This window comes from Pyxicephalus adspersus, chromosome 6 (genome assembly GCF_032062135.1).
Source record: "Pyxicephalus adspersus chromosome 6, UCB_Pads_2.0, whole genome shotgun sequence".
Classification (NCBI taxonomy): Eukaryota; Metazoa; Chordata; class Amphibia; order Anura; family Pyxicephalidae; genus Pyxicephalus; species Pyxicephalus adspersus.
The window spans coordinates 45,018,523-45,030,740 of NC_092863.1; the positions used below are offsets into that span (position 1 = coordinate 45,018,523).

The following is a 12,218-nucleotide window of genomic DNA, read 5'->3' on the forward strand; positions in this document are numbered from 1 at the left end:
AAGAATCTAGCGTGTGTTTAGGGCTCGTCATTCATGAATGCGTCCTGGCGGATTGATGAACAATCATAATAAGAATGAAAGGTAGAGAGCGCGGCGTGGTGCCGCCCTGTCGTTCTCCCCCTCTCCTCTCGATTGAGCTGAGAGGTTCAATCTTCCAACTTTGTCAACCCCCAGCCATTGGGTGGCTTTTCCACTGTGTACCATTGCCACTGCTTACAGGTGTTTTCATGGGCTACTGAACTAAAAGGGATGTCAGCTGTTCAGGTCATTCCTGCAATTGACCTGAATCAGAACAGCAGCAGTAGGTTTGGTTGGTTGAGTTGTTCATAGCAGTACTCCAGGTAAACAATTGATTTCAGGCCATCAGTGTATGGGTACCTTTAGTTGGATTACCCACTAGAAAACCTAGGTGAGTGTCAGAGCTGACTTTACCTTTACTTCAAACTTGTGCTAATATTATTAGCTTATTGTTATTATTTTTATTATTATTATTATTATTATTAATAACAATTATTTATAAAGCACTAACATATTACGGAGTGCTTCACAAAGTCCATAGTAATATTACAAGCTGTCCCTCAAAGGGGCTGACGGTCTAATGTCCCACCATAGTCATTTGTCATTACCACAGTCTAAAGTCCATTTGGGGGGGGGGGGACAATTAACCTAACCACATGTTTTTATTGGAATGGCATCACAATGCACTGTATTGCTAAAAATGGTGCACTTTTTTGTGCATTCTGCTGTGAGTTTAATAGTTATAAGTATCAGTGGCGATAAAGACTGAAAGGGGCAGTGCTGCACTTTTTAAAAAGGTGTTTCACTTAAAAAAAAGGGTTGTCTACCCTTTTATGTAAAATGAAAATGTTGAGTTAAGGTCCGCTTTAAAGAACATACAATTCACAAAGCAACCAGTATCCAAAAAGTTTCTTTATAATCAGTTACCATTTTACCTCATAGCCATACCTCTTGTGTATGTTTCTGTTCTGTTGAAGCAAGACAAATCCTAATGGGCATTTAGTGTCAATGTGTATATGTAATAAATCGCAGAGTGAATATATACATACTATCATGATGTAGGTACGCATACAGGAAGTACAAGTAGGCGACATTTGTGTGCATGTGGGTGGGTGGGTGTGCGTGTATGGGGCGCACTTCCAGTCTGATTATGTTGTGCGTAGGAGCAGTGCTTGCGTACAGAGCTCTGTCTGCCTCAGCAATGCAGCATCTGCTGTGTGATCTTCAGAGCTCTTGCTCTCACTCTGAATATTTTAACACTGAAAATACTGCTATCTCCATGGAAACCGGAAAAGCTCACTCAGAAGGTTTCCAAGAAAATGGAGAGGGCAGACGGAAAGGCCTTTTCTCTTCTTGTACACTGAGCATATAGCTTTGAGCTGGAAAAGATGAACACTAGATAAACAGGGATGGTAGCAGCTGGACATTATTAAACCCAAGCTTGTAAAATCTGCTCCCATACACAAATAAAATATGTGATTTCATGCTACTGATATTATATTTATCAGGAATCATAATATCTCCTATTTCCTGGGAAATGTCTTGTCATTTGCTGCTGTTCAGTATTATTTTTGACACCCAGAGGATAAATTAGGGTTATTATTTTGAGGGTAGATTAAAGAGGAACTAAACTCAAAACTGCCACAAAAAAAAAAATACACTTACCTTCAATCCTGCAGGGCAGTCCAATCCATCAGGGGGTGTCTTGCATCTGGTCCCGCATCATCCCGGCATCCGTCTTGGAGCCAGTACTCCAGGCGCCACCATCTTTTCCTTTTTTTATGGGTTCTTAATCCTACGTCACCCGACCCAGGCACTAAATCAGGTGACATAGGATGAAAAAAAAATTGTTGGTCTCACTGCACATGCATGAGATCGGTGTTTGTGTGGGTTTCCTCCAGGTACTTCAGTATTCTCCCACATTCCAAAAACATGCAATTAGGTTAATTGGCTTCCCCCCAAAGTTGATCTTAGACTGTATTACAGACATATGACTATGGTAGGGACATTAGATTGTGGAGCCCCTTTAAGGGACAACTAGTGACATGACTATGAACTTTGTACAGCTCTGTGTAATATGTCGGCGCTATAAAAATACTGTGTAATAACCACGCCATGTCTTTTATAAGTCATGGAGTTCTGCCTCCATGCCAACAATGCTAGGCAGCTGGTATTGAAAAACACATTTCCTTTAAGTGTAGTTGGTAGCTAGAATCTACTTGTGATTGGCTATGCAAAAGTGCTATTTACATTTGAGGTCACACATGCACTGTTATTCATAACTGAGCTCCAACACCGTTCAGTGTACACAAACTCAGACAACTCCTCCTCTGCTCCCTCACTCACACCTACTACCTGATTAGCAGCACCTACATTAGTAGTCATGTGACCACACAGAAAAAAGGGGGAACTTATTTTTTTTTGGGAGAGATTTTCCTGTTAGCATTTTCTGTTACCATTAGAAATAACAGTGGGTTGTACCTTTCATCCATTTACAACTTTATAACTGCATCTGAACAAATTTGCTTGTAAAGCTACACATACACTGGCAGATCAGGCAGTATGAAGGATCAGGTTGCTTGACACCTGCTGAAAATATCCACAAGCATGAGCATAGGAGTTGGCATACAAACACTTGTGCCCCTCCTGTTACTTGGAAGGCTTTTGTTGATGGGCAAATACAGCTTTCTTATACGTACATTAGGCTTGCATATGGAATGTGGAGGAGGGGGGATAATCTTTCATATGAGAACAGGCAGCCAGTAGCCAAATAGCATGATTCATGTATAAAGTCCATTGATACAATCTACATGTGCAGTCATAGGAATATAGTCTGTTAAATACATAAAGCTAGTTGCTGTAATCGTGGATATAAATCAATAGTTGTAAAGAATTTACAGCCCTTTCACACAAAGCATTTCCTTGACCAAATCTTGCCCACTTCTGGAATAGTACTGGACATGGTCTACTGATTTACCATCAGTGAATACAGTACACTATGTGCACAAAAAGACAAAGGTCAGGGCTAACAGAGGTAAGCATATCTGTGAAGACAGAAGGTTATCAGTGAACTTGTGTAAACAGGGGAAAGATTTCGTTTTTTGTAAGCTACTGTACTGTAATTTGCTACTGCACAAATGTACAGAAAAAAGTACTGCACTGGCAGCATAGACTTGAAAAAATTTATTTTGTGAATGCTTTGTAGATCATGACTGGTATGTGTAAGAAAAATCATTCTACTATTATTTGCATTTTAGTTTTTTTCTGAAACTGGCCCTGTGGTTGCCAGATACATTATGTCATGAAAAGCTGTGAATACTAGCCAGACTAAATCATGTGAGTGAACTGGATTTTGATCATCTCATTGACCATATGGCAGCTTTTCACTAAACACACTATCAGCCAGAGTGGAGAAAGTTGGTCACTGACAGCCAGCAAGGCTGTGATCATTGTCAACTTATTCATACTGTGCCAACAGATTCTGCAGTGTGGTAAAAGCTTATGCAGCCTAAGCAGACGAATGGTAATTTATTCCTGACCTGCCTAATTAAAATCTAAGAGGGTTCTTAATAATTATATGTAGGTGCTTAAAGCCTAGACAGGCAACATAGGCATGGGGGGGGGGGTCCCATACGCCAAATATTTATGGACCTATGTATTCAGTTATGTAGAACCTAGTGGTCAAAGTTCATATTCAAATGAAATCAAAAGGTAGGGCTACAAGGCAATGGTTAGTAGATGCAAGATATGCAGTCAGTAGGAGTGATTGCCCCATGGTAATGGTTGATACCCAGGGAAAAAGACTCATCAGTCGGTGGGAGGAAACAAAATTTGTTCCCATATCCGTGTGTGATCAGTCAGCGTAGTAAAAATGCCTTGGTAGGAGTGATAGAAGGTTTGAAAAATCCCACAATGTCTTTGGTCAGTAAGAGGAAAAATTGCTTCAGTGATTATTAGGGATTAGGAGAATGCTCTGCCATTGACCCCACATTGGTGGTAAATGGGGGTGGGGGTTAGGAAATACTATTGTCAAAGGACAGTAGAATAAGCAAATGGCCCAAACTAAAGGTGCGTACACACTTCCAATTTTTATCGTTCCAATCGAACGACGAACGATCGATTGGGCAAAAAATCGTTCGTAAAAAAGTAACTTTTTCTGTCCAGCGATCGACGCTGGACAGAACGGAGGGAGAGGAAGCCGGCCGGCTTTTTCTTCTAAGGAGAGGACACCCGACGCTGGAGGACGACGCTGGAACACGGACCCGACGCTGGATGAGCACAGCGGGACCAGGTAAGTGAGATTTTAATATAGACGAAAAAGTACGGGGTTATCGATAGTTGCAAAAATTATTTGCACGGAAAGGTACGGGGTTAGCGGTTGGGAGGTTAATGTTGGGTCAATCAGAATCATTAGTGTGAAGGGCCTAAAATGCATTGACCTAGTAAAAGGTAGCATTTGAAGTGAAGAGAATGGGTCTGATTTATTAAAGCTCTCCAAGGCTGGAGAGGATACAGTTTCATCAGTGAAGCAGGATGATCCAGCAGACCTGGAATGGTCCATGATTGAAAGCTTTTGCTAACAAATAGCAAATGACTTTTAGGAAATCTGTTTCAGGTTTGCTGGATCACTCAGCTTCACTGATGAAAGTGTATCCTCTCCAGTCTTGGACAGTTTTAATAAATTAGGCCTAATGTCTCCAATATCTGTGTTAGCCTTTAAAAGTACCCCATTATCCCCTAGAAGCCTCTTGTACCCCAGGTTTCAAAATGACATTAGGCAATGGCACTTTGCATTTGACTGTTGAAAGCCAAAGCATGTATAAGCAAACCAAATTTACTTAGCAAAATGAATAGAATAAGTCATTTAATTTAACAAATTATTTAAAGATCTGCTGACTTCCAAACCATCCAATCATGTGCAAGTAAAAATCATGTATTTCTTTTTGCAGTTTAAGTTTAATTAGGTATTTACTTTGCTTGTGAACAGCCTATAAATACCTTCATAGTTGCTGCTGTAGTGTGGGGATTCTGGGAACTTTTGTCTGGCATCTATTGTTCTTCCTAATTAGTTAGTAAGAGTCATGTGCTCACACCCAATTGTCCAGTCCCTAGCGAACAAACATTTAGGCATGTTTTGTATGCCTGGAGTGCTAGAGAACCCCACAGTACAAATAGCTGGCACAGAAAAGCAGATTTACTTTCCTTATACCTCATGCTTTTGCAGACTTTGCCTCAATGTGACCGGTTCCGTGCAGCCTCCTCTGTAAGCCACTTGGAGCTGTGGTTACAGGAACTATATTCTTCCTCTACAATGCAGGGCTGAATTCCCAGAAATCTGCTTTAAGTCTGCCCCCAATGTATTTTATTTATTGCTATATATACTGCATGTGTTACTATAGCATTCATGAATGTATTACTGTATGTGATCACTTTACCTATTTGAGACGTCAATATAATTATTCCAAGGTCATCCTGCTTTTAGTAAATACAAGGCAATAAACTATGCAGTCCCATTGCAGTGGTTGGTTAGGTATCCTCTGGGTTAAGTAAAAAAAAAAAAAAAAAGAAAGATACAAGAAGCAACTCAAACAAACCAAAAGATTGCAGTCGCATATTTTAGTTTTGTTTGTGTGCTAATTACCTTGTGGGTATTTAACAATGTCTGAATAAAGCTGTGATAGCATCCACAGCAAGCAATCCAGAGAGCATGTCCACAGTAAATCCAATTACTGTGTCTGAACTCCTGCCAAAAGCACAGCACTGGAAGAGCAACTAGGAGAACGTCACTTATCCCCATGTTACATAGTACTGATTCTCCCTCCCTCTGCTCTCCATATTTCTTTTTCCCAGGCCTCACAGATCACTTGCCTGCTGTTAATTATTTTGGTGTATAGGCTAATTAAAATTTTGACATGGCTGTCCATGTGGGGTATTCAGCTGGGAATGTCCATGACACACGTTCCCCTCATGAGGTCTAGTTCTTATCCCCATGGCAACCGCACTGATGGCTGCATCTCTGATGTTTTCTACACAGTCTGGCCCAATAAGGAGTTATACATGTTTCTAATTCACTTAAAGGGAAACTTTATGAGCTGGTTTTATTAAATCAAATCATTCTTTTTAACATTAATAAATATCTACAGAGGTATTTCAGGGGTGAATGAATGATTATATTTACATTCAGATGGGATTATTACCTAGATAAGGGCTCCCTTTTTGCTAATAAAATGAATCGGCTTTATATTTTAGTAGTATTATTATTATACAGGATTTATATAGCGCCAACATATTACGCAGCGCTGTACATTAAATAGGGATTGCAAATGACAGACTAATACAGACAGTGAGGAGTAGTTGTTTTAATAATAATTTACTTTCAGTGCAAATATTATGATCACAAGATTGACAGTGTATATTGAAGGGGTATACCTGAATATCCACAATAATTACTTTCTGTGGTTTGGTAGTTTGTTTTCTGCACTTGTTTATATTTCACGCTGCAATTTACAAAAAAGGTAGCATCAGACAGCAGTTAGCTAAGAAGTGCATATACTGGATGGGGGTGTAAAAATCTTGTTCAGCGTGATTAATCTGTAGGAAGACTGTGATATAAATATACATGCCTATTTTGCAAACACCCTCAGTGCTGACCTTAAGCTCCTCACAGATGCTTAATTATCTCTAACGATCATTGCCAGAGACAGTAGAACAAATGAGCCCTGTAGAGGCAGCACTGTATTATTCTATGGATAGGGAAGGGATGGGCCAGGCATCCTCCTAAATAATAAACAATAGCAGTTAGTGGACAGTCATTTAGTGATCCACTGATGATCATGAATTATAATCTTTGATAATAAGAAAATCTGTACTGTAGTGTACTGTACTGTATATCTGTACTTTATCCCGAGGAAATAGTATCAATCAGCAAATAAAATCAATTTCTGCAGAATCCAAATCTGAGCAGGATATCAATCAGAACTAGTAATACTGTTTTTTAGGATTTGCATGGGAGCGCTCACTTACAACCAACAGCCAATGGTCATGGTCTCCAAGATTCACTGTACAAACACGGATCTGTCGAGGAAATACAGCAAGGAACACTCCTATCGGCTGGTGTAAATCAAATATTCATTGACAGAGCCTTAGTTTTTAATAGAGTGACATTAGATTCTATTTTTTTTATCATATTTAATGTCAAACGGTATATCCTAAATGACAAATTTATTTCCACATGGTACATTTAAAAGATATACATATGAGAAAATAAAAAATTTGGTGGATCAGTTTAAAATGTCTGTAATCGTAAAAATTTGTTCTAAAGTTGGAAAAGTAGACCTTCTGTCCATTTTTTTTTTTGCAGTTTGTGTCCCCATTGGGGATTTTTATCCCCTCTTTGTTTTTCTGGCAATTATAAATGAGAGGAAATCCAAAATATCAATAAGTGATGGTAAATTTTCCAATGAGTATACCTTTTCTGAAAATAGGTCTTTAAGAAGGGAGTTCACTTATTTTTTTTTTACTGCTTTCACTTCCTGTTTTATACATATATATTACTACACAATACTAGCAACAAGCAGACATGCAAATATTTCAGTCTGGTGTGTGATGAATACCTTGTCCCCTGCTGCACTGTGGTACCTTTCCCTAGTTAGAGCATGACTTCTGTGTTCTGTAAAGACAATGTGGTCAGCAGGAGGAACCAGAGCAGAGGACTAGATATCCTAAACCTGCAGGCATATCATATACCAGCAGAGCTAGTGACTCTTTCAGAGATCAAAGATTCGATTTACTGCCTCCTGGAAAGGTAAGTATTAGTAATCTTTTTTGACATGGTGCATTACATTTTACTGGTCTTTTTATTCTTCCAAAGGATTGTTTTTATCTTTTACCTAAATAACCCTAATATTACAGATTACCTTATAAACTCATTATAATAATATTGTTTAAACCTAATTTAGTTCTGTGAATTAGACATTATCCTAACAGTTCTTTTTCTTTTATATTTAGAGCCGTATGGCAGAAAGCCTTCGTCTGTTTGACTCTATCTGCAACAACAATTGGTTCATAAACACTTCTCTTATCCTGTTCCTCAACAAGAAGGACCTCTTAGCTGAAAAGATCCGGCGCATCCCTCTCACTGTCTGCTTTCCTGATTATAAGGGACAGAATACGTATGAGGAAGCAGCAGTCTATATTCAACGCCAGTTTGAGGACTTAAATCGCAACAAGGAGACCAAGGAGATTTATTCACACTTCACCTGCGCTACGGACACCAGCAACATTCAGTTTGTTTTTGACGCAGTGACAGATGTTATTATCCAGAACAATCTTAAATACATTGGCCTGTGCTAAGCATTTCTCTTGGAGCCTGCACAGAGAACAGGGCATGGTCTTAAACCAGAAGGCACATGCCGGGGGGAATCAAGTAAACACTTACAAAGGGTGAGGTTATACACAGAAATTCCCCACATATTGCACTGAAATGTCCACAGTGAACCCCTCACCCACACAAACTCTTCATTCTGACAATGGAAGGAGATTATGGCTGGGTTTCTTTAAGCTGATATCATGTCTGATTTTCATGCTATCGGACCACAATTAGGGCCCATGTTCTTTGCTCCCTGTATTCAGTATGTGTGGTGTGCGTGTGTGTGGATGTAACTTGTGCTCGACTGGTGCCTGATGTGGTAATAGTCTGAAGATCTTTGAGTGAGATGTTCTGGCTGCTCAGAGGGGAGTTAAGTTGTGTCAGGTAAGGAGCTGTCACTGTACTCACTGGGTTCTGTCAGAAGAGATGCTTAAATGCCAGCACCGAACAAAAAAAAGTTTTGTATTATTCCAGCTATGCCTGGCACCTCCTATATGTGCCAAACCTAGACAGGGTACAAAAAGTCACTGAAATTTGAACATTGTTGTATACTTGCAATGTACAGCTGCAATACAAGCTAAGCTTATTAGGTACACAATTGTCAAGAATGGACTTTATAGAATCATAAGCTTCATAAATCAAGGCGACAATCACACTTTTCAAATTCCTAAAAAAAAAAGGGGGCACCATTTCAAAGGAAATCTGTTTTGATTGGAAAACATATTCCTATATTTTAGGCCCCATCCCCTCTGGTTCATTGGGAGCAGTAATTGTGGCTTTCATCTGCTATTGTACCATATAGTAGCTGCTTAATGGCCTGTTTTTCAGCTTGCTATCTGCTGTAAGTAACAGTCCACACATTACTCTCTTGTAGTTGTTTAAAAAATGGGTATCTGGGAGGTGGGGATACTTCTGAGTTACTGTATGGAGGTATCCTGAGTAATATTGGGGATTCCATTAAAACTGGAAGTCCCTTGTGCAAAACAAATCCTAGCAAAATTGCATACTTGTAATTTACAAACTTTATAAACTGCAGCAGTTATTTTTCTCCATACTGGTTGTTTCTCTCGTGTCAGGTACTTAAAGGACAGTGGCCTACAATAGGTCTCTAACCACACAAAAAGGAAGTGTGGACAATAAACCCATATGTTGCCTTGCTCTTGAACAATGTAATGTGTTGGCTGATAAATATGGGTTGCACAATGTGTCTGCATCATGAATGCAGTAAATTGCCTATCCATCATATCTAAAATACACACCACTGTAAATAAACTAGTTACTAATAGTGTTAACTAATGCATAGGTAAACACTAGTGCACTTTGACAGATCTTCTGAGATGACAGACGTCAGTCGGCCAGTTCTAATGACTGCTTTCCTCAATAAACATAAAATTTGCTCAAAACATTTAGGTTACCTTTGTGGCTGGATTCACGCTGCTGCATTATGTATGTTGGTGTGCTGCATTGGAGTTCTTTTTCAAAAACAAATGAAAAACATGGCCAACACACATGCATTGCAGCACACCTGGTGTGCTGTGTTACTAGAACATATGGTTTTGGTGTGTTAGGTATCAAAAACCCCTAACACACTGCAACAGTGTAAATCCAACATTAATCATTCAATTCTGAAAGAAGGATAGCTCAAACTCCAGCATGCAGTATTTAGCACTTCACTACACAAATACTACAGTTTTAAAAGAAACTTGTGCTGAAAGAATTTGAATGGTACTTTTGCTGACCATTTCCTGAAAATGATAGTTGCATGGGTGTCATGCAATCTTCTCCCAAGTTTATGGGCTAAAGTTACCCGAATGGCTAGAAGAGAGAAACAAAATAAAAAAATGCTTTGTGTTGCCCTTGAAGTGGCCTAAGTTTGACAAAATAACTACATTCCATGGGATAATTCTCATGTGCTTATCATATATGGTAGTGTGCAGGAATTCCTATAAGAGTCACTACAGCATTAGAATTACAAAATACAAAACAGCAAAACACTTTTTGTTGCATATTATTTTCACCCCCTATCTTGGTTGGCTGAATGGCCAAAATAATGGAGACTGACAGAAGAGATGCAACAGTATAGAAGCTACTAATTCTCAGCTCTGATGTATAGAATCAAACTACTTTGGCCAGCCAAGGACCCTGTAGCACAATCTTAAGTTTTTTTAGTAATTTGAATTTTTTTTTTTTTATCTATACTCAATCGTTTAAAGGAGAGTATTGCATTTATTGCAAAACAACAGGTATTTGACATACCAAAAACATTTTTTTTTCTTTTTTTGCACTTAGGGTCACATGCATGCAAAAAATTATTATTGTTCAACTGCACGAAAAAACATATGTTCAAGAAATCAGCAATGCATGCAGTTTTAGGCAACAAGTAAAATGTGACTAGAGTGTTAGATATCAAAACTCCACAATAATCTGGTGATTTAGAGTAATGGGAAAACCTCCTCTGTGAAGTCATATGAACCTTTGCAGTTTTACTGCTCCAAAGTGTGCATAACTTCCCCATTCTCATCCTCTTTACTCCTTGTGCTGCAGCCTCATAGGTCTAGTTGTTTGCTACATTTGTTAATTTGAAATTCCCTGTCTCATTAATGTGTACTAAAAAAGAAAATAATCACTGTAGAAGCAGTAAAAAAATGTTTTTAAATGCTGAGCTGGCACTATGCAAATAAGTCTGACTTCAGGGGAATCAGCACCATACCAGTTCTTAGGCTGCTCCATTACCTTCCACAAAATTAAGAGACTGTTTTGCTGCATCTAAGCACTGCAAATATACAAAAATAGTTCAAATCCAAACCTACAAGTTTTTTTTAATGATCTTTATAGACTACCTGACAGTATATTCAACAGAGTATTCCTTTACTATTAGCCTGTAATAATATGGTTGAACTTCTTGGCTCATAAATCTCCATCACCATAGCTGATGCAGCAGGGATGAGGCAACATTGGGGTAGACAGACTCCAGCTGACAACTCTCCCTACAATACAATAACTCATATTTTTTTTATTCTGCTAAGTTCTGCACTTTTTTAACCATAAAGAAAAAAATCAGAACCTTTTTAGGACATTCAAAAGTAAAAATTGCTTGACCGTTTATGTTTGTAAAGAAACAAAAAAAACACTGGAAACAATTATAACACTGGCTATTTATTTTGCAAAAAAAAAATAGAGAGAAAGTGAAAGGAAAAAGAAAAGAAACGTTCAGCTGTTGAGCATTTACACCGACAAAAAATTTCTGTGCTACTTGAAACATCGGGCAGGTCTGCCATTTTTGTTTTCTTTAAACTGGAATAGTGCAGTATTAAAGAAGCATTAATGGAGCAATGAACAATAATGTTGCCTTTTTATGGTAACAAGCGCTAAAAGTGGTTTGGCCTGATGTGCATAGACCTACTGTAAAGATGCAGAGTTCCCCTTTTTCAAGGAAGTTGGGCCGCTAATTTTGAATGCGTGAAGTGTGTGTAAATAAGTCGAGACTGTGTAAAGCACATCCACTTAGTATGTATATTTTTCCCCCTACAGCTTCATGTGTAACCCAATTCACTTGGTATCCTCCTGAGAACACAATGTCCCTAAATACAGTGTATGACTCCTCTGCCAAGGGCTCAATTCCTCAGGGCCTGTGAGGCCTGCAACACACTACGTACCTGTTACACGGCTTTGCCCAGAGTGCCTTGCAGGCTTCTTTGCCCCTGAAGGCTGATGACACTACAATTTTAAAAAGAAATCTCTACTGGAGAAAGGGAAATAAAGATTCTGAATGGATTATTTTGTGTTTTTTCTGTTTTTGGAAAAGGAGTGTTCTTTTTTTCTTGCCTGTATG

At 38.8% G+C, this 12,218-nt stretch overlaps 2 protein-coding genes across 3 annotated transcripts in view; one reads left to right on the top strand and one right to left on the bottom strand.

Moving 5' to 3' along the window:
* GNAZ (G protein subunit alpha z) overlaps nucleotides 1-12,161 on the top strand; it is a 59,084-nt gene extending 46,923 nt beyond the window's left edge. For both annotated transcript variants that reach the window (XM_072415565.1, XM_072415566.1), the window contains exon 3: nucleotides 8,026-12,161. In XM_072415565.1, the coding sequence (XP_072271666.1) occupies nucleotides 8,026-8,370 (345 nt within the window). In that variant the 3' untranslated portion in view covers nucleotides 8,371-12,161. The remainder of the gene's footprint in view (nucleotides 1-8,025) is intronic.
* The window catches only part of RSPH14 (radial spoke head 14 homolog), a 94,847-nt gene that overhangs the window by 67,624 nt on the left and 15,005 nt on the right, over nucleotides 1-12,218 (bottom strand). The window lies entirely within an intron of this gene.